General features: G+C 33.9%; 3 protein-coding genes and 1 long non-coding RNA gene across 5 annotated transcripts in view; 1 reads left to right on the top strand and 3 right to left on the bottom strand.

Annotated features, from left to right (window-relative positions):
* The window catches only part of LOC133201335 (tetraspanin-9-like), a 41,142-nt gene extending 20,608 nt beyond the window's left edge, over positions 1-20,534 (bottom strand). Inside the window, exons 1-7 of one of the 2 annotated variants that reach the window (XM_061337140.1) lie at positions 20,262-20,532; positions 14,992-15,216; positions 14,634-14,708; positions 13,502-13,615; positions 13,042-13,242; positions 12,308-12,391; positions 10,901-11,807 (exon numbers count right to left, since the gene is read on the bottom strand). In XM_061337140.1, the coding sequence (XP_061193124.1) occupies positions 11,742-11,807; positions 12,308-12,391; positions 13,042-13,242; positions 13,502-13,615; positions 14,634-14,708; positions 14,992-15,216; positions 20,262-20,327 (831 nt within the window). In that variant the 5' untranslated portion in view covers positions 20,328-20,532 and the 3' untranslated portion in view covers positions 10,901-11,741. Of the gene's footprint in view, positions 1-10,900; positions 11,808-12,307; positions 12,392-13,041; positions 13,243-13,501; positions 13,616-14,633; positions 14,709-14,991; positions 15,217-20,261 lie in introns of those variants that run through there. The other variant, XM_061337141.1, reaches the window with a different exon arrangement.
* Positions 640-6,544, bottom strand: LOC133201337 (uncharacterized). Its single transcript, XR_009723077.1, has 2 exons — positions 6,360-6,544; positions 640-1,062 (listed from the first exon to the last, which is right to left on the bottom strand). It is a non-coding gene; the product is annotated as an uncharacterized LOC133201337 (long non-coding RNA).
* Positions 3,307-5,117, top strand: LOC133201277 (uncharacterized). Its single transcript, XM_061337076.1, has 6 exons — positions 3,307-3,615; positions 3,696-3,882; positions 4,017-4,274; positions 4,366-4,537; positions 4,623-4,771; positions 4,895-5,117. The coding sequence occupies exons 2-6, from the start codon at positions 3,723-3,725 to the stop codon at positions 5,101-5,103; spliced, it is 948 nt and encodes a 315-aa protein (XP_061193060.1). The 5' UTR covers positions 3,307-3,615; positions 3,696-3,722; the 3' UTR covers positions 5,104-5,117.
* On the bottom strand, positions 5,055-6,023 carry LOC133201210 (P2X purinoceptor 7-like). Its single transcript, XM_061337003.1, has 3 exons — positions 5,875-6,023; positions 5,451-5,672; positions 5,055-5,330 (listed from the first exon to the last, which is right to left on the bottom strand). The coding sequence occupies exons 1-3, from the start codon at positions 6,021-6,023 to the stop codon at positions 5,183-5,185; spliced, it is 519 nt and encodes a 172-aa protein (XP_061192987.1). The 3' UTR covers positions 5,055-5,182.
* Positions 20,535-27,532: the final 6,998 nt, after the last annotated feature.

Below are 27,532 nucleotides of genomic sequence, written 5' to 3'. Positions count from 1 at the left end.
GTAAGTGTCCCTAACATCATACCTATGACCACTAGTAAGGTTTTCTAATATAATATCAATTCCGTACCTCCGTACATGACACATATTTAATTGTCAAAGTAAGCCGTCGAGTGTAAAAGTCAGTGCTTCTCGTAAAAGTCCAGTACTACATTGATATTGTCCATGATGAAATCCAGCATCCTTTTAATATCAATTTCAGAGTACTTGTGTGGAGAATCAGAGTGATTTGAATATTTTTAATATTCCCAACAACCAACATGAATTTGAATTACCATATCTATATTGGATTCCGAAACTTCATAAAATTCCTTACAAACGAAGATACATAGCGGCCCCCATATAGCAAGCCTACGTTGGGCCAACGCAAGCTCAACGGTGAAAATTGCGTTGGCCCAACATCATCTTGCTCATCGGCCCTACGTTCAACCAACAAGTTGGCTCGACGTTGGGCCAACATTCGATGGTTGGTTATCTGGCATTGGCCCAACAATGGCCCAACGTTTAACTTCCTGTTGGCTCAATGTTGGTTCAATGTTTTTTTAAAGCTAAGAATGAATGTTGGACCAACGTTGGCCCTACGTTCTATAAACATGTTGGCAAATGATCGGCGACTGAATTATTTTATTTCAACAATATGAATTCCTGTAACCTTTTTATTTCCATAATTACGAGTAAAATACAATTGATTGAATAAATCCTGCATGGTAAATTATCTTGTTCCTCAAACAAATGCTCTATTTTTTGTCACACCTATGGAATGAAATCAACAGAGGGAAATAAATGTAGTTCAATGTTTTTTTAAGTCTATCTGATATTACTTCAGTCACTATATAATATTCCTCTAGAGTCCCAGTGTTCAAATTTGTGAAACTTTGGAATGTTCTCCTGCCCATATTACTTCTGAACCATTCACTCCTTTTTTCCTGTTCATGTTATTGTTTCTTTGTCTGTAAAATCCATATCTCTCACACTGATAATTGAGATAAATCACTCACTGTCCTGTCCATTACATTCCAAACATCAATTGTCTTGTAACACAAAGGGTTTTCTCCCCACCAGACGCTATAAATGATATGAAAAATATATCAGTTTAATCCGTTCAAAAATGATGTCACTTACTACTTATAAGTTAAAACTTAAAGAAAGGCCTTAGAGGTTTTAACTTTCAAGTCAGTAAAATAGATATTAAAATTACGATCACAGCGATATATGTGGTTCCCCCAAATTCCAACGCACTGCAGAGATAACGCTAAAAATAGCGATTAACACACCTGTGCGATCTCCAGAAAAAGACCAGAAAACCGGATATGACGTCACACGTTGTGTATGAATAGCATGTGCTTAATAAAATGTCTAAGAGAATATCTGGAAAGTTTTGTGTAGCGGCGGGTTGTACGTCAACCAATCGTGACAATGTGTCTCTCCACGAGTTTCCGAAAGAAAATCGCCCTGAAATTCGGCGACTATGGATTAATTTTGTGAAAACTAAAAGAAAAGACTTCACAAACCCAAGCAAGTATTCCGTGCTATGTGAAAATCATTTCACATCGAAGTGCTATCCTCAGGAATATTCGATCAAAGAATCTATAGGTTTTGAAGTAAAGAGGAAAAGTTTGTTATCAGATGCAGTACCCACAGTTCACACAGTCGATGTGCCGTGTCCAAAAAGGTCGAATCCGTATGCATCACCCTCTCACCAGGAAGCTTCAGAGCGTCCTTCGCAACCCAAAAAATGAGAGCTGCTTTTAGAAAACGTGAATGTATGAGAGTAAGTTGCATTGTTTCTCATTGTGTATTTTTGTGGGAAAAACATTCATTTACTTAAGTTTTGTTCAACTACTTATGAAATCTTTAACTATAATTACTTTTGTTTAAAAGTTATGAAAGGGAGGGGGGGGGGGCTATGAGCAATAAAAATCTTAATCATTTTATAATTTTAAAGGTTATCCAGACTAAAAGCAGTGCCAGCTTAAAAAATACTGAATTAGTCGAGACTGGAACAGATTCAAGTAACAACCTGGATGAACCTGAACAGGTAGATTGAAAGCAATTCAGAATAGTTTTTAAATATGCTTTAATTAAATTAGATATTGGCATTCATTATTACTTTTTCAGAGTAAGACTCGAACTGTTGGGATGCAGGTTGACAGGAAACCAGTACTGAGAAGATCAAAATACTCTCAAGTCAAGCCACAATTAAAAGAAAAGGGTAAACTGAAATACTTCATGGGTTATATGCAACATTCTGCATATTGCAATTGTTTCATATATATATTTAATAATAATTTAATTTGATCAGGAGTTCAAGTTGACATCAGACAGAGACCCAAGATGATTACTACCGGGACTCAATGTAACAGGGATTTGATTGATTGATTGTATGTTGTTTTACGTCCCATTCGAGAATTTTTCACTCATATAGAGACGTCACCATATACCGGTGAAGGGCTTCAAATTTTTGACCTTTACTCGGCACTCAGGGCCATTGAGCAGTGAGGGAGCTTTATCGTGCCAACGCCTGCCGTGACACGGGACCTCGGTTTTTAAGGTCTCATCCGAAAGACCCGCAACTTTCACTTCAAAGTGCCGAGCGCATGGCGAAGGAACAGTTGCTACCTATTTTTTATCGACTTAGGTCTGTCGCGGCCGAGATTCGAACTCACGACCTTCCGATCACGGAGCGAGCGCTCTACCGTCTGAGCTACCGTGAACGGTCAACAGGGATTTGGAAGAGTTCGACTTTTCAAGAAGGCGAAAAAAAAAAATTGAAACAAACATCATATCTGAATGACGATGTTGATGATACAGCTCCCAGTTACACAGAGGAACCTAACAAAGACTCAGATTATGAGCCCAACTTATCAGATGACTCACTGCCAGACACCTTTTCTGAAGAAAATAGGTAGATAGAATTTTACCAAAATTAGAGTTTTTTACTTTTCTCCCATTGATCTACATAATGCAATTTTATTGTTTTTTTTTCAGTAAAAGTGAAGGTACAGGGATGTGGAATGAAAGAAAATTCATTGTATTTGAATCCAACCTACTCGAATTATTCCGCTATTGTTCATCTTGTTCATCTGAAACCTTATTTGCTGTCAAGAAAATTTAAGGGTCCTTGGTTCAAGCTGAGCAAATATGTGGCAGTTGTGGACATCATAGGATATGGAACAGTCAACCAATGACTGGGTCAATTCCTGCAGGAAATCTACTTTTATCTGCAGCTATTCTGTTTACAGGTAACACTTTATCAACTAGTATAATTTTAATGGGCTTAATTAGGGGATGGGGGTAAAAAAAAATACACTATAACTTTTTTTTTAATTTCCAGGCTTACTAACATCAAAAGTTCTTAGGTTTATGGAACATCTCCATATTCAGACTATTACAACCAATACTTTCTTTCAACACCAGAAGCACTATCTCCACCCATCAGTTTGTTCCGTTTGGAAAAACTTCCAGGATAATTATTTTAAAAAATTGGAAGAAAATGGCAAAGCTTTAACTGTCGGAGGGGATGGTCGAGCCGATACTCCTGGACATTCTGCGAAGTTTGGAAGCTATGCTTTGCTTGACATGGACCTTTCTCTTGTAATCAATATAGAACTGATACAGGTACTCTTTTTAATGGTCATCTCATATTGTATTCTTCTGCAAATTCATATGATTTAACATCATTTATTCTTCACCTGTAGAGCAATTAAGTAAAAAGTAGCCATCACATGGAAAAGGAAGGGTTTATAAGGAGCACGAATCATATTCAGGAAAGAGGGATCAAAATCAAGGGGATCATAACCGACAGGCATGTGCAGATTGTGAAACACATTAGAGAAGAAATGCCAGAAACAGTCCATCACTTTGATGTATGGCATGTAGCAAAAGGTAAATAATGTTTTGGCATTTTTAAAAGGAACATATTTTATTTTTGTGTAGACTTACATGTATCTTAAGAATTCATAATATTTTAAATTATGAGGAGTAGGTGATGAATCAAATTTGTATTTTGCATAAATCAGGATTAAAGAAGAAGCTGACTGCTATGTCTAAGGAAAAAGGGTATGAACAACTTCAAGAATGGATTAGAAGTATTTGCAATCATTTATATTGGTCTGCTGCATCAACCCCAGATGGAAATGGGCAGTTGTTGTTAAAAAAATGGCAATCGGTTGCTAATCATGTCCAAAATATTCATGAACATGATGGTGAACTATATAACACCTGCCCCCATGGTCCTTTGGAAGGCATCGAACGACACAAAAAATGGTTGAAACCAGGTAATATAGCACATATTAGCAAGTGTTTTTTTTTCTGGTTTGTTAAACACAATTGTATCAGTATATGAAATTGAGTTTCATCATTTGCAAGGATCAAAACTGACTGAAAAGTTTTCAGACCTGGTCTTCTCAAACCAGATGAAGAAAGACGTCCCCAAATTATCACCTGGTTCCCAGACAGCAGCACTTGAAGGATTCCATGCAGTTGTCAATCACTTTGCACCAAAGATGATTGGATTTTCATACCATGGAATGCTGTCAAGGTATATATTATTTTTAATGAAACTCAAAATATCAAAACCTTTTTGTTTTTATATTTTTTCTACATATTCTTAAACTATCTTACAGACTTATACTTGCTGCTCTCCATTTTAATGAAAATGGAATGAGGGAACAGGCCACTACAAAAGAAGGGAAAAAAAGATTTGACGTTGTGTTTCCAAAATACAAAAAAGGGGAATACACAGTTCGGGAAGTTAAAGTGGAATGCACTTACGGTAGAATTTTCATAATTATATAAGCAACTAAAGTAAAGAAAAAACATGTCATAAATTCAAATCCCGTTTTGTTGTACTTTTATATATAATATTTCAAATTATAATTATTTTCTCTTTGTACAGGTTATGTAAAGAAACTGATGTCTGCAGTTGAGGAGCGGGCCTCTCAATTCAGCATGAATTCTAGCATAGTCGTCCAGCGTCAACCTGCACCTCCTCCTCTGTGTAGTGTCTATCACCATCCAGACAAGACAAAGGCAGTTGAAGAGAAACCGTCTAGATTTAATCAGTCACATAATTTTGAAGACGACGATTCTTCTGCTTGTTGTTAAATATCTAAAGTTCATTGTACAAATGTATATTCAACATACATTCACACATGTATGAATAATATGCATTTAGTTAAGATCATTAACCTGGTTTGAAACCAGTATAATGTCCTGATTCACTTGGAAAAGTGTTTCTTATACAAGTGACTGCACATGAGGGTAGAACAACCCTTACTTTCTTTCCCAAGTACCCCCATGCCCAGCGTGCAAGCTGTCGATAAGCTGTATATCTTTACATTCTGAAATGAAATTCATGACTTAATAATAAATCTATTTTGTACTATTTATTACACGTTTTAAATTATATACATGTATTTGTTTTAACAAAGACAATACAAAAGTGAACTTACTCTGAGGAATCTGGTATACTTTCATTGTATTGTTGCCTATACTGATAATATGCAATTTGCAGAACATATAAATTTAGACATGCTGGATGGAAACCAGGGTGAGATGTAATACAATTAATTGCATTTTCTGATTCTTCAACTAGGGCATGCACTCTATCCACTTCTTGACAGCATACACACTCAGCTGCTGTAGGCATTACTATACAGTTTCCACATGTGCACCTGTGTAGAAAATGAAGATAACGCCATGATTAGGCCTATATTACTTGGGCAGTGTTATTTTGTAAAAGGAAAAAAAACACGGATAGCTAAAATTAGTAAATCAATTCATTTAGGGAGTTACCATTCAGTATTTTAAAGTCTGTTGTTACTGTCATCGTAATTTGCAGGTTCATCAGACTCCTCATCTGAAGCACTTGCATACGGTTCAAAACGGAATGGTGCAATTGAATTTGGGTCGGTTTCAATATCTTCATCGAAACTTGAAGAACCACAGGATAAATCCAGCGATAGTTCATCCTCGGATACCTCTGATTCGACGTAATTTTCAACACTGACAGCTCTCTCGGCCATATCTTAACGCAAACACGTGTATGCTAAACACATCGTGTGACGTCACGAAACTTGTGTACATTTAACCGTGCAAATGAGCATGTTTAGCTATAAATATCTCGGAAAATACGATGTCTTTTTTCATCGGGTTTTTTACAGTGTCTTTCGTACGTTAAATTCTTGTCATTCAAAATGTTTTCTATTTCTCTGTGGCCTATCTTTAAACAGATTACTATAGTAAATATACATGCATATTTTGAAAATTGCAATTCTTGTTCAATTTTACAAACTATGCTCAAGTTAAAACTTTCACAAAGATAAAATTCTATCAATCACACCTAAAACGACTATACTTACATTTCAAGGGCTAAAACAATCCATTTTCTCTGTCTTGCAATTCCAAACGGACACGCACATATATATGCAGCTTTGTTCAAGTGTTGCAAGTGATAAGATGTGACCACTCCGAGTTTACGAAACAGAGCTGATTAGGATGCCTGTTTCCTAGGAAACCGGCCAGTCACCTGCTGAGCCAGTGGATTTCACCACTGACCTAATTATTTGGAGCTCTAAAATTCAGCACTTTAAGTTCCATGATGCTAAATATAGAATTTACAAAATTATATACTGTGCAGAATAATTAAAACTTCTACATGTATTTGCAATGGTCTCGGACACAAATTACAAACATAAATCAGTATTAAAAATCTTATTTTCATAAATTAGGTTCTGGAATAATTTTTCGTTTTTATTAACACATACACTGTAAATTATTAATAAATGGGCTATTAAGATAATCCCTTGTTCATAATATTTTAACGAAAGATGAGATGTCTTTATTGAAAGAAGCTTAATTGGTTCTAAAAGATACAAATTTAATATGTGTAATTAACAGATTACCAACATGTATGTTAATGAAAGTTGATTTTATCCCAATATTCACTCCGTTGAACCAGCGCTGGGCCAACGTTGAAAGCCATATCAATACCTCATTATAATCAAAATTTACTACGTTGGGCCAACATTGGACCAACATTACATGCCCAACACACATTTCATGTGTTTCACGTCAACATTACTTGGTTGGCCCTATGTTGGGCCAACAGTACATCCCAACACACAGTGGCTTTGTTTTAAGCCAACATCTACTTGGTTGGACCTACGTTGGGCCAACATCAAATGCCCAACATATAATGGTCATGTTTCATGCCAACATTTACTACAATGGACCAACATCGCATACCAAACACCGATGGACCAGCTTTCACGCCAACATATCATCCGTTGGGCCAATGTTGGACCAACATTTACCGCCCAACGCCAACACTATACCAACCTAGCAACCATCAATCAACGTTGGCCCGATGTAGTCTTGGGGGGTTCCAGTAAATGTTCTACCAAGCCTCTTTCTTTACTCCTAACTAAAATATTAACAGTAGTGAAGAAGAAACTTCAGGAGTACTGTGAAACAATATATTCGAGAAGAGGTGTAAGTCAGATGTGGATATTAAAAAATTCCAATTTTTTTTTTTTTTTTTTTTTTTGAAAATGTGAAGTCACAAAATTTTACCAAAATCAACAACATAAAATTTTACGACTTCAACTTTATATAAAACCAGTCCCCAAGATAAATTAAAGTCCAGGCTTTTTGATATCATTGACAGCTGCTTTTTCAATAAAAATGGAACTCGTAAATTTACTTACCTTGTCATTGGTCATTTGCAAAATTATTTTGTTAAAAACATTCTGGTTGTACACACAAGTACTCTGAAGTTGATATTAAAAAGATGCTTGAATTTCTGATTGACAATATCTATGTGGTTTTTGGAGACAAGGTCTTCCAACAATCTATTGGAATTCCCATGGGTACCAATTGTGTCCGGTTATAATTAGCAGATCTATTTTTGTATTCACATGAAGCAGAATTTGTTAAAAATCTTGTACGTGAAAAGAAGAAAACACTTGCCGTGGCCTTTAACTCGAAATTTAGATATATCGACGACGTATTGTCAATTAACAATAGTTATTTCCACTCGTATGTCGATACGATATATCCCAGTTAGCTTGAAATTAAAGATACCATAGAGTCTGTCACATCTGTTTCATATTTGGATATTTTACTAGAAAAGACGTTAATGATTATCTAACAACCAAGCTTTATGATAAACGTGATGACATTAACTTTTCAATCGTTAACTTCCCTTACTTATGCAGCAATTAACCTTCATCATCTGCGTACGGGGTTTATATCTCAGTTGATTCGATACGCAAGAGCATGCTTTACGTATTAACAATTTCTAAAACGAGGTAAGTTATTGACAAACAGTTGATGAAACAAGAATATCAGCCGTCTCGTTTAAAGTCAGTAAGTTCTATGGTCGATAGAATGACCTTGTCAGCAAATACAATTTATCATCAAGTCAAATGCTGACTGACGTTTTTCATACTAATTTTTAGGCTTTTATTTACACACTGAGTTCTCGACTGATTTTTCCGTTTTTACCCGTTCATAACAAGGAGCACACGGCGGGTGTGACCGGTCGGCAGGGGATGCTCACTCCTCCATGGCACCTGATCCCACCTCTGATGTTTTGGAGGTCCGTGTATGCTCTGCTCCAAAATTTGTATTGTTTAATGGACTTTTGGGCTTGAATAATGTTCGTTATCTCCATATATTTCATTTATAACAAAGTAATTTCGTTGATGACCAGTCAAGATATAAAGATTTTCGAGTTCTTTTTGATTGAAGAAGCAGTTGTCTATTATATTGAAAAGCCTGTTTTTTAATTTATCGCGAAGAATTTTAAAAACTGTAGAAAAGGTCATACATTTTAATTTTGAAAAATATTGTGATTTTAAATTTTCCAAGTTCTTTGGGTTTTTTGAGAATTCACATTTGATTTTCACCATTTCTAGAACATGCTGTAGCACAGTAGTTAATATTTTTTTATGAGGAGAAATGATAGGTATATAGTAGGGCACTTGCTGGACCCAGCAATATATATTTGTAAGGATTTTTATGAAGTTTATGAATCTAAGTATAGGTAGGATAAATCATTCTCACCTTTATTGACTGGCATATTAAAAGTATTAAAGACTTAAATATAATTTTGAAGAATTTCACCCTTCGAGAGTGAACAGTGAGTATAAGTAGGATTTTCAAATGTAGAATTAAAATCAAGTTTTTCTAAAATACAGTTATAATGAGCCTTTCAAACAAAGACGATATTGCTTCAAGCCCTGTCTGCTGGAACCATAACATATTGTTTATGTAGTCTTTCTAATTCTTTTATTACCTCTGATTTGGTGAAAAATGATAGATGGTTACCATATTGACTTTTCACTTTCTAACACGATTCATCCATTCTGACAAATTTAAAAAGCGTTCAGGTCTTCCCCTTCACATTTCGCCCAACTTCGCATAATCTTGGACAGAATTCATAATAGAAATGATGTTCTGTCGCCAATTGAAAGATCTGGACTCCCCGTATTTAGGATCTTTTAAAATGATAGGTTTTAGGTTGTCATTTTCAACTATATTAACATCGCCAGTAATGACGTGTCCAGCAGGACTATAATTGAAAAAAGGAACTCTTAAGAGGAATTTGTTTTAAATGTTCAATATCTAGGTACTGTAAGGTTTGTGTATAATTGAAAACAAAATTTGTGAAACACTGATGCCCCCGTATGGCAACTTATAGCAAAGTTTAAACTTTCTCAAACGCAAATCAAATATGTTAGTACAAAAGTAAATACTTGTCCCGAGGAATATACCTGTGAAATATGAAAGCCCTAGCAGAAACAATTAAAAAGATATGGAAAAGGTCAAAAATTTTCAAAGGTAAATAAAACCTCAAGGTCAAAATTCATGGTGCCCAAGGAAAGGCCTTCTCACAAGAAATATACATGTGAAATATGAAACCCCTATCACCAACCGTTCAAAAGATATGGGCAAGTTTTAAGTTTATCAAAAGTAGGTCAAACTCCAAGGTCAAGGTCAAAAGGTCAAAGTTGTTGGTATCCAAAGGAAGGTCTTGTCACAAGGATTACATATGTGAAATATGAAAGCCCAATCGCCAACCGTTCAAAAGTTATGGCCAAGGTTAATGTTGGGTAAAATTTTATAAAACTGGGTCAAACACAAAGGTCAGGTCAAAAGGTCAGACATGATGGTACCCAAAGAAAGGTCTTGTCACAAGGAATACACATGTGAAGTACGAAAGCCATAGCTCCAACCAATCAAAAGTTATGGTCAATGTTGAACTTTTTGCGGACAAACAGATAAACAGACAGACAGACAATTGGACAGACGGATAGGGCAAAAACTATACATCCCCGAATCTTCGATACGGGGGCATAAAAATTGGAAGCAACAGATTGAAATATGTTGGAATGCAAGACTGAACTTTTTTTATGATTAAGAATGTTAATAATGTCCACAGCATCTATTCCTTCGTTAGCATATTTAAGGAACTGACGGGTTAAATCGGAAATCGATTTCTTACTAATATACCTTAAAACTAGAAATTCCCTTTGGAACTAAGTGTAGTATTTCAGCATGCACTGTTGAAGGTTTCTTGAACAATACATTTTTTTTCTTAATCCTAGTCACTAAAAAAAATTCTTATGTTGATTATTGTCACAGAAATGGTCCCTTACTAACAGTCACAGACGCATTCTTTATTGGTCTAATTGTCACAATGGCCTCTTCTCTTATCGGCTACAAAGATCTCTCGCATCAGTGTTGGTAGACATCATTGTAATATATATTTCATTTGTGTCGGGTACAAATACAGTTACAAATACAGTTTTTTCCTTATATATATATATATATATATATATATATATATATATATATATATATATATATATATATATATAGAAAATCACATGAAAAATCGCAAAAATTTTTTTAATAAAAAAATTAATGTATATAAGTACAAGCAAGAATATTTTACCTCTTCCTGACTAAAACTCCGAACAAACAAAAATAAAAACCTATATATATGTACATAAGAACTGATGTTCTGATCAAGCATAAAGAATAAAAATTCTCCTAATAACAAATATGGTACGTGATTCTTATTTAAGAAAATCTGTAGTCTGACAAATACATGTATGTCTCGAGATTAACAGATATTTCATGATAGAGTTTGTAATTCATACAGTTATTTTAAATTGTGTGATAATGTAAAACAAAAAACAAAAACAAACAAAGAAAGAATGACTAGGACAAGAACAAAAATAATATCAAAGGAAACAAAAGCACCAAAACTGGACAAATACCCCGCATGGGCCTGAGGTCTTCTAAAATAAGATTGCATTCTTTAAAAGTAACATTACAAAAAGCACTACATGCATTGAGAGATGACTTATTTATAAAGTTGCTTATTATTATCATCTGTACATCAAGCTAAATTTTAAAACACAGGTCTTTTTAAAAGCTAGACTAATTGTTACAAATGTGTAACTCGAAACCTTTACTCATTATAATTTGATTTAAAACTGTTTCAATAGAAATTATATACTTAAACCAGAAAACATAATTTATATTCATGAAAATAATAAGATTATAGAATTTACATTGTCTAAATTACTACTTATGCTTTAACAAGGATATATAGAAGCTTAGTACAGGAGTGTTGTATATGAATATAGTGGCTGAGTGGCTTGACAGTAATGTTGAGCTGGAGTTCTTTCTGACTCTACTGTTGTCAGTGTAGTATCTGGGCTGTTACATTACACTGCCATAGACTCGGATCCCGTCTGCTTACATAGGACAATGGCAAAAACAAAGCCCAAAAGCTAGGAAAGACAATGTACACATGTAAGTTAACAAGAAAGAGGAAAAAAGATTTCATGACAGAATAAAAGTATGAAGGTTTGTTTAATATTTATACATCCATGTTCATATTTTATAAAGGGGGACGAATTTTCAATTATGTGAACTCTCTTTTTGTGCCAGGAGGAGGGCTTCTCCTTATGCGATAAAGTACAAAAACGACTCTAGGTTTCTTCATCGTAGTAAAATTGTACAAACATTTTTTTCGATAATAATCAATTTAAGATGAATAAACGAGTAACACTCTTTTTAAAATTCAGTCGTGATTTTGAAAAAAAAAGCATATCTTTAAGAAAAAATACATGTATGTTAACCATTTGAAAATACATGTATATATATAAGAAATGGTTTCAGGTATTAGTCTTGTGGAGAATGGCAACATTCAAACATAAAGTGTCAAGAACAAATGTAATATTTTGTTTAATAGTTACTGTAGTGGTAAAAAAACAACCCAGTTTCTTACCTCGATTACCATAACGGTAATTGCGACTCCAATGACCGGTGCTGATGAACTTTGAACTAACTGTTGGAACCGATCATAGCAGCCCTTTAAAATCAACAAAATATTCAAAATCAAGTGGAATTGGCGTATATTTCCGAAGGAAACATTATGTTACAAAGTACAATTATATCCTTAATCATGATATAGAAACTAATTTTAAAACCAATGCCGATTTTTGAATGCTTACATACACAAAAATGTATTAAATCCTAAGCCATGTGCAAATCTAGAAGAGCAGAGTCGGGAGGTTGTTTTTTTTTTAGTTAAATTTATAAAATTTAAGTAACCCTTCAAAAAAAGTGAACTTAGTTACCCGCCTCCTTTATGAACACGAACCCGGAAGAAGTCCTGAAAAATGTCCAACCTCCAACCCCCATGTAGTAGGTTTTTCTTGTTAAGACAACTTTTTGGGGTTTTTTTTCACTTTTTTTTGGCTGGGGGTGGGGGGGGGGAGCTTGTCAAAAAATTTCCGAGTCAGATATTTTTGAAGTCGGTAAGGATCCCCCTTGAAAAACATTCATGGACCCCGGCCCCCATGTTACGCTCAAGAATTTCTATACGTTTCCTAATTTTTTGATAAATTTGTTGAATCTTAATAAATTGCCCTTCCTATATCCTCAATAGTTTTCTGACAAATTTGATGGATTCTTTTTAATGATTTCCTTCAAATTTCTCGCTGAAATAATAACACTCACCTGAGTATTGTAGTCTTTGGAAACGCTGGCGTAACAGTCAGCCGGGGCCTGGGTTTTGTAGTTTGATTCAGTAACTCCCACACAGCAAGTTCTAGGAATCTGCGCATTTGTTTGTTGGCAATCACCGGAAGTTGTACACCAAGGGGTGAGGTCAAAATCGTTTGTAGTCCCTTGTACTCTATTAACGCCGCAGCAATCAAACTAAAGTAATATATACATTATCAAAATATATACTTGTTTTTTTTTTTGGCATGAACTGCATCCTGAAGTCTTAAGAATAAATAAAGATGTGTTATAGTGTACGATGGCTGGATTTCAAGCTTAGCTGTTGATTTGTCGGAGAGCAAGTCAGCAATTTTGACATAGTCTAAGAATAACAATACTACATTACCACTGATTACAGTAATGTCTTACTGTTTAACACGTAATATCAAGAATTACGTACGATGTTATTACGTACCGTTAAAAATGCATAGTTCCATGCATTAGAAATATCGTTGGTAGAATTCAAAGATTCGTCGATATAGTTTTCCTGCAGGGACTTGAGCAAGACCTCCTTAGTTTCATTATTAAACTAGAAGAACAGTATATATGTATATATATATAGCTTAATAAACAATACGTATACTCAATAGGAGAGCAACATGCAGACATTAAGTAACAATCCCTTTAATAAATTTCTTTGTAAAAATAATGAACATACAATATGTATTTGTAGATAGAATATTCCCCACTTTTTTATGATTTGCAAAATATTCAGTCTTTTATAATGCAAATTGACATTATTGTAAATAGTTTTGTTTTTGTTTTTTGGTTTTTTTTTTTTTTTGCATATTTATTATTTTATTACATTGTATATGAAAAAAGCCAATTTAATAACAAGAGGCCCAGGGGCCACATCGCTCACCTGAACACTGTGGCTAGGAAGAAAGCCAAAATCAGTTTAGTATTGAAAAGCTTTTTCCTATGTATTCCTATGTAAAACTTCGGTCGTCAATTGCGGCCCCACCCTACCCCCGGGGGTCATGATTTGAACAAACTTGATTCTAAACCACCTGACAATGATTCCACATGAGTTTCATCTTTCTTGGCCCATTGGTTCTTGAGAAGAAGATTTTTCAATGATGCCATTAATTTTTCGCTATTTCATAATTATCTCCCCTTGGAGGAAAACATGGCCCTTCCTTTGTACAAACTTGAATCCTCTTCACCTAATGATACTCTGTGCTAAGTTTGGTTGAAATTGGCCGAGTAGTTCCGAAGAAGAAGATGAAAATGTGAAAAGTTTACAACAACAACGACAGACAACGGACAAATTTTGATCAGAAAAGCTCACTTGAGCCTTCAGCTCATGTGAGCTAAAAAGGAACTCATGTTTATATTGGAAGTCATTATTTCTTCACCCATTACTAAAAGACATCGATGATTAATACTTAGAAATTATAAATATAACTTATAATAGTATGAACTGTTAGTGGCAATAAGCTCATTTAGCATGTTTACCATATTCGATTTACACCTGAACATTAGCCATAGTTTATTGGATCATCCTTTGAACTAGCCCTGCTAATTCAATGGAGTTTTACACTTACCACTCCTCTCATATGAAACCATAAAACGACAGCTGCAATCTTCATCAGCAGTAAAAGCAACACCAGGATAGCATACTGTAATTAAATAAAAACAACAGTCACTACATCAATCATTTGTCACAGTATTTTTTGATTTGAGATAAAATCTTTACATTTGCTTTAATAATTTTTTTTTAACTTGAAAGAAATTAACTAGTTTTTTTTTTCTAATTTATGTTAAAAAAAAAATAGCACAAGATGTTTCACTCACCCATACTTTGATGTTGGGATGCAGATGAAAAGGACAGTTCCTGTCTTTTTAATGTAACTTAAAAACATTGCAACATAATAAAGCAAAGTGTAAAGTTTGAAAGCTTACCGTGGCTAGCATACATTTGACCTCACAGCAGGCTCCAAATAAACCCAGGCCTGCAACTAACATCACAAAAGCCCCAATGATAATGACCAGAATTGAAACACTGTTTAAAAAATTCCCCAAGTCGTTTCCTGCCAACTCCACCTTGTTTAGCGCGGGCAATACCTCGTCGGCTATGGCATTCACATTCGCTACTATTCCCGCTACCAGTAAACCAACACCAAGTAACTACAATGGAAAAATATATATATATATTCCTATGCGCGAAACATATAATTTACTGTGTTGTAGATACTAAAATTGTTGAGAATACAGTTAAATTTTGGTATCTCGAACACTGATATCTCGAATACCATGGATACGTCGAAGTAATTTGGAAGTCCCAACCCTTTATTCTTTGAGTAATTTACCCTGGATATCTGGAACCCTGGGATATCTCGAAGTTTTTCTCGGTCCCTCTGAGTTCGAGATAACGAGGTTTGACTGTATTTGTTAATTAATTTCATTATGAAATGAAAAGCTATGGCACCATATAAAATTGTACAATGTTGCATTAATGCAATTGAGCTTCACAATTGTACTCCAAGAATAAATATGCATGGGATTTGCATAATTAATTGGTCACATGGTAAAATAATACATTTAATAGACGAGATGCAAAGAACAGGAGGCCCATGGGCAACAAAGATCACCTGAGTGACTATGGCCGTGCTTGTTCGTCATCAGCAGATTTTTTTAAATTCCCCTGTTTAAGGTCAGATGACACGTTCCTCAAAAATATATAACTTTTCCCAAGAATTTATGATTGAAATATTGATATTTTAAGCAGTTTCCTCACAAAAAATTAGGGAACATAATTACCTGGCATTTGTGCAATATTCAGGACGATGGTATTTCCTATATAATCCTATACTGGAAATCATTTCAACTGCTAATATCACGATTTTTAGTTTATATATTTTTCAGAAATGAAAAAAAAATAGTTTAGAAATCAAATGACAATGATAATTATTATATAGTCTATAAAAAGCCCCTATATAATCTATACAAACGCAAACAGTTCATAATACTATATATTCACTGGATTTGAAGCCGTATTCACCGGAGTGTCAGTGCGCGTGCAGTGGCATTGTGACGTCACAATCAATACCTAAAACAACGTTGAAAACAATGGTTGCAACGGCCGGTGCAAGCTGTATATCTGAACAGGAAAACTTTTAGGCAAATTTCTCGTAGGATTATTTTCCAAACATTTCGATGTCTTACACACAGCAAAAGGAAAACACGGAAGTTATAAGTTATAATCTGGACATTTTTTTTTTTATTTTTCTACGACAGAAGTTCGTTAATGAAAATGGAGTCGTCATGCAGCCTTCAATGTTTTATTCATTCAAATCCTGACTATATAATAAAACAATTATGGACTCTTTCGGTGGTGAATATGGTTTGTTATTCACCAGAAAAATATCAATATTGACCGAGGCGATATTTTTCTGGTGAATAACAAACCATATTCACCACCGAAAGAGTCCATAATTGTATAATATTAGTCTTGGTAATTTACAAAGGAATGCAAAAAAGAAGTATTTGAGAAACGTATCGTCAGACCTTAATTTCATAAAATGTTGACCAAACCTAGCCCAATATCAATATGACTAACATGGCTCTGTTGTTTTCAACACGATTTTTTCCTGAGCACATGCATTATGTAGAATCTGGATTTCAACCCAAATCCCAGGAATAAAAAAAACTGAAGCCACATTAGGAATTCGAATGTTTTGCTTATTGATATGATGGTGTGACCTTACCGCTCTTGAAAAGGTTTCTTTTTACATACTTCCTTGTAAAACTCTGATACCTTATTGAATCCTAAACCTATTCCTATGATCCTGATCCGAACAAATTTGAATTTAAACTACGCTGAAGATGTTTGATTATCAATAAGACTAAAAATGGTTATTTATTAAAGAAAGATTTTTAAAGATTATTTCTGTATATTCCTTTGTAAACCTTACAAACTAAATGACGCTTAAACATATAATTTTGGCTTTTCAAACTCTAATTTTGGCTTTTCCAACTTTATTCTCGGTTTTTCCAACTCTGTGCGATTATATTTATATACTTTGTAGCTGGACTCATGTTGCTGCTTTAAACATGTAATTACAATGGAAAGAAACGATTCAATAATGAAATTATAATGAAAGAAGGAATTATTTCATTTTATTTTCATAAACCGAATAGATACATTTAGTTCAGTTGAATTCGTAGCATGAAATATAGTGCTGATTCATCCTCTATATCAAACACCTAATTATGATTGATCTCATTTGTTTATACATGTACTTATTTTCTCATACAAAACAAAATATATGTCTAATTGCCTGAGCAGATATGGTTGAAATCCTGTCATGTACAGAGTTATAAGAAGTTATCCTCTATATAATAATTATATAAGATGAACCCCAAAAAAAGAGCTTTTAAAGTTGGAAGTTTTTTTTGTATGGTCATAGGTAAGGTCAGGTAAAAAAAATAAATTGACACAGTTTAATTAAAATAAACAAAAAACATTTAAGGTAAAGGGTTAGAAAAGCTCAAATTTAAATTTGGAAAAGCCGAGATAAAAGTTGGAATTACCAACTTTAAAGCTGGAATTACCAACTTTAAAGTTGGAAAAGCCAAAATTAAAGTTGGAAAAGCCTAGATTAAAGTTGGAAAACCCAACTGAAGATTAAAGTTTGCAATATTAAAGTTTGAATTACCAAAATTTAAAGTTGGAATTACAAACTTTGAAGAAAAATTACGAGGGACTAATACGTTTCCGTATAATCTTTTTTCTGCTTTTCTATATATACTATATATGTGTGATGGCTTCCATGGAATAATAACGTCCTTTTTTATAACTTGATTCTGGAGCTATAGAATAATCACGGCAGGTAATACTATATAGCAATAAATTTATTTAACTAGTCATTTTATTTTCCCTTTTCCCTAAATGAGGACTAGTTCGATTAATACCTCAACAATTGATGCTAAATTAACAAAGTACACGCTACAATTCAGTCTTTATAAACATACTGATTTCTTTAAATTATTAGAGTATTGTATTATTAAGTACATGTAGTTTCTTTTTGTATTTTGATCTTGTGTGCATTCAGTCAAGTAATCTGTTCAAAGCCAAAGCTTCTCAGTATTATCCATTTTATTCATTTGTTGTACTCACTCAAAACAAATTTATTGAAAGCCACGAAAAGATCTTCAATAATCTAAGTTACATGATTATTGATACTCTCTTCATGTGATAATACGAGATTTCAATGGTCAGGGAGATATTATCTTGCCATTGTTTTATCGAGCCGGAGGTTTGAAGTTTAAGACAAACAGAAGGACAAAACATTATGCCTCTGATCTTCGATATTCAGGGACATAAATATCAAGGAAATATTTTCTATACTCCAGGAGGGATGATCAAAAAGTTCGCGAACTAATTGAATTACTTCCTTAAAAGAAATAAAATGAGGTTTCAGTGTGCATTATTTTTTAAAGTAGTCCTCTCCGGTTTTAATGCACATCTGCCATTGTTCTGACCATGCGCGAATCACGTAATCCATGCGGTCAGTGGCGTATATATTCCTTATCTGCTAATGTGTAAGCTAGTGAGAAGTCACTTGAGGCGCAAAGTGTGGGTGAGCCTGAAGTCACACTGGTTATCTTTTTTTTTCATTGAGCATGATGAGATCACTCTTCAATGCTCCTTTTGGGGTGTATAATTATGATAGGGACTACTCAAATAACTGACTGGGAAGTATAGCTGTTAACTAATATTTGTTTATACATATAATGTTGAGCTTCACTTTTCTAACCATTGTACGAGTCTAATTCTATATGACATGCAAGAACAAAGTATAGCGTTTTCACATGCAACAATATTTACTTGCTTTTTTGTTCATTTTTATGCATTTTAAAATGATATATGTGAGTGTTTTAAAAACATTAGTTAAACTTAGGAATGAACTCTGGTAAGTCAAGTGTATTTTGATTATCGTTTCTCCCCTTAACAGTTTAATATCTCCTTGTATTTCCATCTCAAAAAGTCATTCTTAGGAAGCTGCTACACATCGATGGAATGAAGGGATCTAATGTCTAATAATAATGGAAATGTCTGGATAAGGCTTTATAAGAGTCAATAAGAACTGTGTCGATAAATAAAACATGGCTCAGAGCAACTATGTCAGCTGAATACTGAGAGCAAGTGATTCATCCATAATATTTACATTCACAGCTGAATACTGAGAGGAAGCAACTCACCGTCGGAAGAACAAGTTAAACTAAAAATTTCCGCTGTAAGATTTGTATCCATTAAACAAGTGGTTTCTGAAGTAATCAAAACGGAAAATACTAGTAGTAGAAATCAATATTAATGTAGGCCTTTCTACATGTTTGTCGCTTGTATGTTAAGAATTCATTTCATGTCAGTGTGGACAATTTCAGTCATTATAAAAGACTACTCTTACCGTGATAACACGAGAAAAACAAGAGTAATATTTATATGTACAGTCATTTACATTAATACATTTGATTTAAATAATTTGTTTTCTGTAGTAATATCAGTCCATTTAATTTATATCACATGTGTACCGTGTAGTATCAAAGACGTTTGTTTCTTTATTCAAAGCAGATGCTCTACACATATACACATGTGAACCTATTAATATGCAATATAGTTTTCATGAAACAAGTGTCCGCAAGAAGAATTTAATTATTCTAATTTGCACAAATCTTTAGCCTATTCTAAATGGGGACAACGATCAAATGCTGCTAAGAAAAATGTGTAGAACATACCATCAGGGACTGATTTGACATTTTTTTAAGTACTAGTACTTTGTTTAACAAATCATCTAATTCTTTCAATTGAAACCCATCTGTAGCGAATCGTGTGAGGGCCTGGTTGTTGGAATAGAGTATAACGAATTCGAGACTTAATATTGGATGTACAAGAGGAAGAATAAAAAGTTATATTAGTGCTACCATATTAGAGCTGCTTAATAGTTAGTCATCTTGTAAAAGGGATTTTGTGTAGCAGTAAACACGCTTGTAATTTGTGTGCGGTGTCTGTGAGTGATGGATGTATTCATACATACTGCGCATATCTACACACCTTTGTTTTTACATTAGGGGCGTATGCACATTATCTTCTTACTCTCAAAAAACTTTACAAATACATGCACAACAAAAAAATGTATTTAATCAAAGATGAAAATTATTGATGTACTTACAAAGAACAAAATGTTGATGCCGATTAAGAGAGCTTTTCCAAATCGCCCACAGCAGTCCATCGCCATCTTTCCTTCGATTTAGCTGTCAGAAAGTAAAATAGATCCTTCTTTTTTGATTAATTACGTATTTGTTGATAGTCAAATTTATCGTTACTAACTCCAAGATAAAGTTCTCCCAACCTTCTTATAAACAATGCTTATTCCTCAAGAAATAAAAAAAACCTATTCTCAGTTGTATAAATAGCAAATTCATGGTACACTTGTAAGTGCCCGAGAAGTTGCGAGTGGAATAATCTCTCCTGTTTCTTACGTAATAGGACAACAGACATTGAAAAATTCCTTTAGATACAATGATACAGTTGACTTATTTGTGCTAAATCTATGCCAATACAAATATTCCTAGCTGACCACTGGTCTTCGCTTAATTGAAAAAAAAAACTTTAATCATGTCAATCTTACTTCAGAGAGTGTGCATTTATTTTTTTTTTATTTGTTTAAAAGATTCTAATTTTTTAAATCATTTCTTTTTCTTTCATTAATTTTGTCAATTTTTTTTTAAATCAATATGTACCTGGACTCAGAAAAATCTATTTCTGTCCCTTACTCTTCTGGTATATCGTCAGAGACTGGTGTTATAGAAAGTTTATGTCACCCACTTTTAGTGAACAGGGGACATTAATTTTGGTCTGTTCGTCCTTCTGTCTGTCTGTCATTCTGTAAGACTTTCGTTTCCGGACTATTAGTATAGTACGAGATTTTGCAATGAATTCTTATAACACAACTTCCTAGGACATCAATAAAAATGTCTTTGTTTCCCCTAACCCGACCCTAAAATCTCAAGTTGGGTATGTAGGTATGTAATTTTCTGTTTTTTTGGGTCTGAAAGCAGTTAAGAAAATACATTCTGAAAAATTGAATATCTTTATAAATAAGAAAGAACAAAAAAACCGATTTTAAACCGAATATCATACAAATGAAATTTAAAAGCAATGTACAGTATGTTAAATAAATTCGCAAATACATGTACTATTCATTTGAACTTGTGAAATATCTCAGGCCAGTGTAAATTTATTGAAATCGAATATTTACAAAAAGACAAGATTCGCAAAACTAATACTCAACTATCGGACATCGAGTATATTTTTCAAACCTACTATCATCTTCAAGTGCTTACACAGGGAAAATGTCAAGGGCTTCACGTGGCGCAGTGATTCTAAAGTGTTTAGTTTTGGATTCAGGATGTAATTTAGGAGCTTATTCTAAGTCATAGGTCCCGATGTGGGACTTGGAGACTGGTCAGTCGAATGAGACCGTAAAACGTGGGTCCAATGTCGCAGTGTAGATGTTGGGGCAAAAAAGATCCCTTACTGATGCTTAATTATCAATGGGCATATGTGCCGAATAATATTCTAAATTTGAGGCCCACCACCAGGTAGATGTTCAAATGTTGTCGGCCCAACAACTTTTAAAGGTATTCTAAAGCAAAGAAACAACCTATAACCAAGGACCTAACGAAAGGAAAATGCATTGGACATCTCAGGAGGCCGTACCATAAGACAATTTTAAAGATTCCAACACTGTTTGGAAAGAGTATACATGTAGGAAAGAGTATATATGTATAAACAATATTTAATTCAACCAAACCATATCTAAAAATGATTAAAATGCCATATATATCTAATGTTATTGTCATGAAGTTGAACACATAAATAAAAGGAATGAAGAAACGTCTGAATTATATTTCTGAAGATGAAATAATTATACAGAGACATATTTACAACTCCTATGGTCCCATATAGTAAAATAGGTCCATACATGAACTGTTTATTAGATCCAATCGATGCAGTGAAATTTATTGATGGGCCCCTCATCTGCTCTGAGTCAGGCTTTGTCATGCTTACTACGCACATATACGTTAATTTTCATAGATATATTTGTAAATACCATCGAAAAACTCCTTAGTCATGGTATATACACTGTATTTAATTCCCGAAATTCTTCAAGAGTGTAGGATTCTAATTAGTTAAAGGTATATAATAAGATTGATACGTCGCCGTTGTTTTATAACACGAACTAACCCTCTCATGTTGTGGGCGCAAAATCAGAGCAGAACAAAAGTCGCTGTTCTGATAAAAACAGATTTTGATGAACGTGTACTTCATAAAGTTAATAAACAATAAAAAAAAAATATTTGAATAATCTTATTAATAAAAAAAATCAGTCGGCGCGATTTAAGTGGGTCGGTCGCGTTAGGGGAAACAAAGATATTTTTTATTTTGGCCTTATGGAATTTAATTTTGAGGTCAAAAGGTCAAAGATCAAATACAGAAATTCATATATTGCTGTTCCCAGATGATAACTTTAGTTCTCTTATTCAGTGAAGTTATATAACTCCTAGTGACTTAAAGAAGACCCCTTTTGTTTTTTATGATAACTTTAGTTTTTACTGAGCTTTTCCATGAGACTCCCAATGATTTAAAGAAGACCCTTTTTGAGTTTAAGGTCAAAATGTCAAGGTCTAAAATTCATATCATGCATAAAATGGTTTCCTGGTGATAACTCTAGTTCTCTTTGAGGTTTTGCAATGAAATTTTATACTTTTAGTTCAAATGAATTGAAATTGATTCCTGTTGATATTGAGGTCAAAAGACCAAGGTCAGAAAGAACATGATACTGTTACAATAGAGAGTCTAACCCTGTATTTTTCTAAAATATGAAAGTGGTGCCAGATATTAAAACTCATCCATTCTGAATTGTTGAAATTCCATGCAGTAAGATCATACAAATCATTTTTCTCATGTGACCTTCTGAATGCTAAATGTAACGTCATGAATTGTGCATTTTCCCGTTTTTTCTTTAAAAAATGCAGAAGACGTCAATTTTCAGTCGAATTTTCTTTCTGATAATATAGACCATGTGCAACGCCCACAAAGATTTTAATAAATGTAATTTCCCAAAGATTTTTACAAAACATATCTGAAAATTGAAGTGGGCGACGGCTGTGGTCCCTATTTTCTTAAGGAAAATAACCCCTTACATGAGTAATTTTTGAGGAGCTTTTTTTCTGTTGGAAACTTAGAAACGTACTAAATTAATGAAATCATAATTCCAGAATGCCCTCCTTCATGCCATGTTGTTTCATTATTCATTACATCCATCTACTAAACACATATTTAAGCAAATTTCAAAACTTTTTTGAAGACATTAAATTTTAGGGCACAATAAAGCCAAAATCGTTCCTACTTCTTTATATATTGCATACATTGTTTTAAGTTCTCTGTAAACTTTTGCAATCAAATTAAGGTCGTGAATTTCTTTAACCTAAAAATATCTATATTCATTTGACTTTAAGGCCAAATGCTGAAAGGTCTACGTTGACATTCTTTTTCCATCTGTATTTTTTTTTTCAGTTCTCCCACTCCCTTCTTTTGTACTTAAGCGGGGGACACAAATTCTCTAAATTAGCTTGTTATGAAATGTATTCAGGTAAAACGGCCCGTTTTTAAAATGGGTTGCTTGCCCAAAAATCCAATTCTTTTGATTTATTGCATTATATAGAGAAATTAAAACCCCCAATATTGCACATAATATATTATAAAATATAAGCCACAAAAAGATTAAGTCCTTATTTTTATACAGAAAATTTTTTGACTTGCATTCGTAATTTTATTCATACTAAAAGTTATAGTGACTGAAAATTAGAGCCTCGGCTCACGTAAGAAACTAAGTGATTAAATTGCATGTAAATGAGACAGTTTGGCGACCTCGCAGCTCTAGCCATATATGGAATCAAAACTTTTTTGCATTGCACAAATAAAACAAGAAGTCTGTGAGCGAATGCTCACTAGTAATACCCCCGCTGCGATGTGAATATACACTCTCATTTTGACATCGAATTCATACAAAAATGAATCCCATCATTTGGCATGCCTAAACAAAGATTGTGCTAAAATTTCAAGCATCTGCGCTGAGCAGTTGCTGAGAAAACCAAGACAGAAATTTGGTACGGACAGACGCACGGATAAACAGGAAGTTGACATCGAATTCGAACAAAAATGAATCCCATCATTTGGCATGCCTAAACAAAGAGTGTGCTAAAATTTCAAGCATCTGTGATGAGTAGTTGTTGAGAAAACTGCATCGAAAATTTGTTACGGACAGACGACGCACGGATAAACAGGAAGTTGACATCGAATTCAAACAAAAATGAATCCCACCATGTGGCATGCCTAAACAAAGAGTGTGCTAAAATTTCAATCATCTGTGATGTCTAGTTGCTGAGAAAACTCCGACGAAAATTTGTTACGGACAGACACACGGCCGCACACACAGACAGACAGACACACAAGGGTAAAACAGTATACCCCCTTCTCCTTCGGAGCGGGGGTATAATTTTAAAGCGTACATGTTAAAGTGAGTGATATAGTCCTCATATTCTAAATTAATATGATAGAGAAAACTCGGCATATATTCCATTTTTTTTAATTGGCTAACTCTAGCTACAATATGAGTCAGAACAACGCATGTATTAGCATGAAGACAACACCAAATACAGTCAAGTATGAACTGGATTAAAACAGGGTTCAACCAACAAAAAAGGATAATTCAAGCCTTATTGCATGGATGATGATCTAGGGATGCTCACTACCAGTCGTACTTCGGATGCCGCATCTGAAAGTACATAACTTTCAACCTTCAAACTAAATCGGAAATTTCAGTAATATTTCCCATAATAGATATATCATTTATACTTTTCTAGAAGTTTCTAATAAGTGTTGATAACAAGGTACAAATTAGCAAAAAGTCCAGCTAATGATCAATGGGCAATAATCACTTTAAAAGAAAAAAGTTTCCCAAACAGACTACTCCAGCCTACAAACCAACAGAAAATGACATAACAATAACATCATAGAAATTGAGCTCATGATGAGTTATATTTCAAAATATCCCAAATTAAGAATTTCATATCTTTTAAAATTTTATCAGGGGGACAAAATTTAAAGAAATGAAAGCAGGACTTGCAGTCATATGGCTGGATATAGCCAATGCTTTTGGTTCCATGCCTCATAAACATTAAGGACTAATGACCCTCTGCTCTAAATTTCACAATTTTTTTTTTAACTTCCAAATATTGATTTTCATCAAGAGCTATAGCATCAGCATCAAATGGAAAACAGTATGTGGTATGAAGCGCTGCTTATTTTTTCAGAAATGATTTTTATGTCGGATCATGATATGAAGAAATTTTAATACAGAGGATAGAAAGAGTAATGATTTATTATCAAAACATAAGATTAAAAATATGTGGTGTATATGAAAATAATATTTAGTATCATACCTATTAAATACATATTAGAAAACATAATAAAGCGCTGCTTCCTAAGTCAGAATATCACAACGCTGTATGTAGTTGTAAGAAATGAACACATCTGTTAGCAAGAGTTATCTTTCTTACAAATATTTTTTTTTTTTCATTGGAAAAAAAATGTAATACTAATAAGAATTCTATATTCGGTACTTGAAACATAAAACCAGTTTTAAAATGGTCCTTAAAAAGATAGAACTTATTCAATTTATAAGGCTTTTATTACTGAATTTAAATGTTATTTGTTAAATATAATAAAACAATTTGAAAAGTATAGGCAAAGGAAATAGAACGTAATGTTTCCAACATATGTTAGGTTTGACCGAATTGACTGCTCCAAGGTCTCGATAATGGAACAATGAAAACTATGAGTAGTATTCGTATTTTTTACTTGGAAAGTTATCTCTTATCAGAGGGTCGGTACCCTTAAAAGTTACATTACAGCGATACTATGTATCTCGTATGTGCCAGATAAAATCTAACGGCTGCCTACGAGTTACTTCTACAGACTGCAGATAAGGTTCAGTACTCTAGACAACGCCTATAGAGGTTGGAATTGTCATATTCAGTAAACTATGAATATTATGGTTAAGATAAGTAGATGTCCATGGATAAAATAGGCGTGAGACACCACAAACCCTTATCTTGCAAAATTTAGGGACGATAAAGGGTCAGCATGAAGACCGTTATCAAAGCAAGATGGACATAAATGAAGATTGAGAACATCATTTGGGCCTGTATGAAGATCCAATCAACAAAGTTTAGGGAATTTGTGTTAATTAAAGATGATTAGATTGAGCAAAGAAGAGGAGTTCAAAATAGGAAAAGAGATTATTCCATCAGTCTCGAAAAACCGGTCTCGTGCTTGGGAAATTCTTTGATGAACCCTGTGTGACAAGCAGAATCAATGTTAGTGACACCAGAAAGCAAATTGGAGAACTGGATTAAAACCATAGACAGATGTGCTTTGCCGGGAAACAAAAGGCATGGATCCAAGTAGCTTCAATAATGTAGCCCTCTCCGTTTTTTTTTTTAATTTTTAGTTTTGGAGAGGGCTACAACTCCTTAGGATCTCCGTAATGGTGCAAGTGCGGGAGTGATTCACTCCCGCACTGATTTTGATCAAATCATCAGTAAATGACTATTTTATTAACATTACTTACCTGAACTAAAAATGTAGTTATGTAAGACATGAATTCATCCAAAAATATACAGAATAATCCACATAAGGGTTATTTTTCGTGTATGTCAACTTCACAACTTGAATTTATCCGCCATGTTTACTGACCTTGATCGATTTTATTTTGGGACAGCCAATGAGAACTCGGGATCTAGTTAGTGGATCTAATTAGCAATTCCCTTACTTTAAGCATACATATCAATGTTTGAGAAAAGTACTTCATATGGAATGCTTTTATTCATCGATGTTTAGTAATACAAGTACAATACAACACAAGCATTTATCTACACTGACATTAACTTTATCAAGCCTTTCTAAATTTCAAGCGCAAGTCTCAGTACATCACAGGAGAACTGTCATGGCATCTGAGGAAGACGGTTGGTAACAAAGCAGATTTATTCTACTTTGTTTTAGCGTATAAAAGACTGGGTTGATGGTAATGAATAATGAATCAATCTTACTGGAAGGAAGTTGGATGCTAAAGCAATTTAGTTGTAAGTCTCTTGACGTTGTCTATGAAATTGATTTGTCTACTGATTTTTCCGGGGGTTTTTTCCCGATCGTGACAAGGAGGACACAGCGGGTGTGACCGATCTGCAGGGGATGCTCACTCCTCCATGGCACCTCATCCCACCTCTGATGTTACTTGAGGTCTATGTTTGCTCTGCTCCCCTTTTGTATTGTCTAAATGGACTTTGAGCTTGAATACTGTTCATTATCTCCATA

The sequence above is a fragment of the Saccostrea echinata genome, unplaced genomic scaffold (assembly GCF_033153115.1).
Source record: "Saccostrea echinata isolate AGI-Se365-2 ecotype Australia unplaced genomic scaffold, CSIRO_AGI_Sech_v1 ptg000043l, whole genome shotgun sequence".
NCBI classification, from domain to species: Eukaryota; Metazoa; Mollusca; class Bivalvia; order Ostreida; family Ostreidae; genus Saccostrea; species Saccostrea echinata.
Note: the sequence above shows the minus strand (reverse complement) of the source record. Positions and strands in the feature narration are given on the sequence as shown.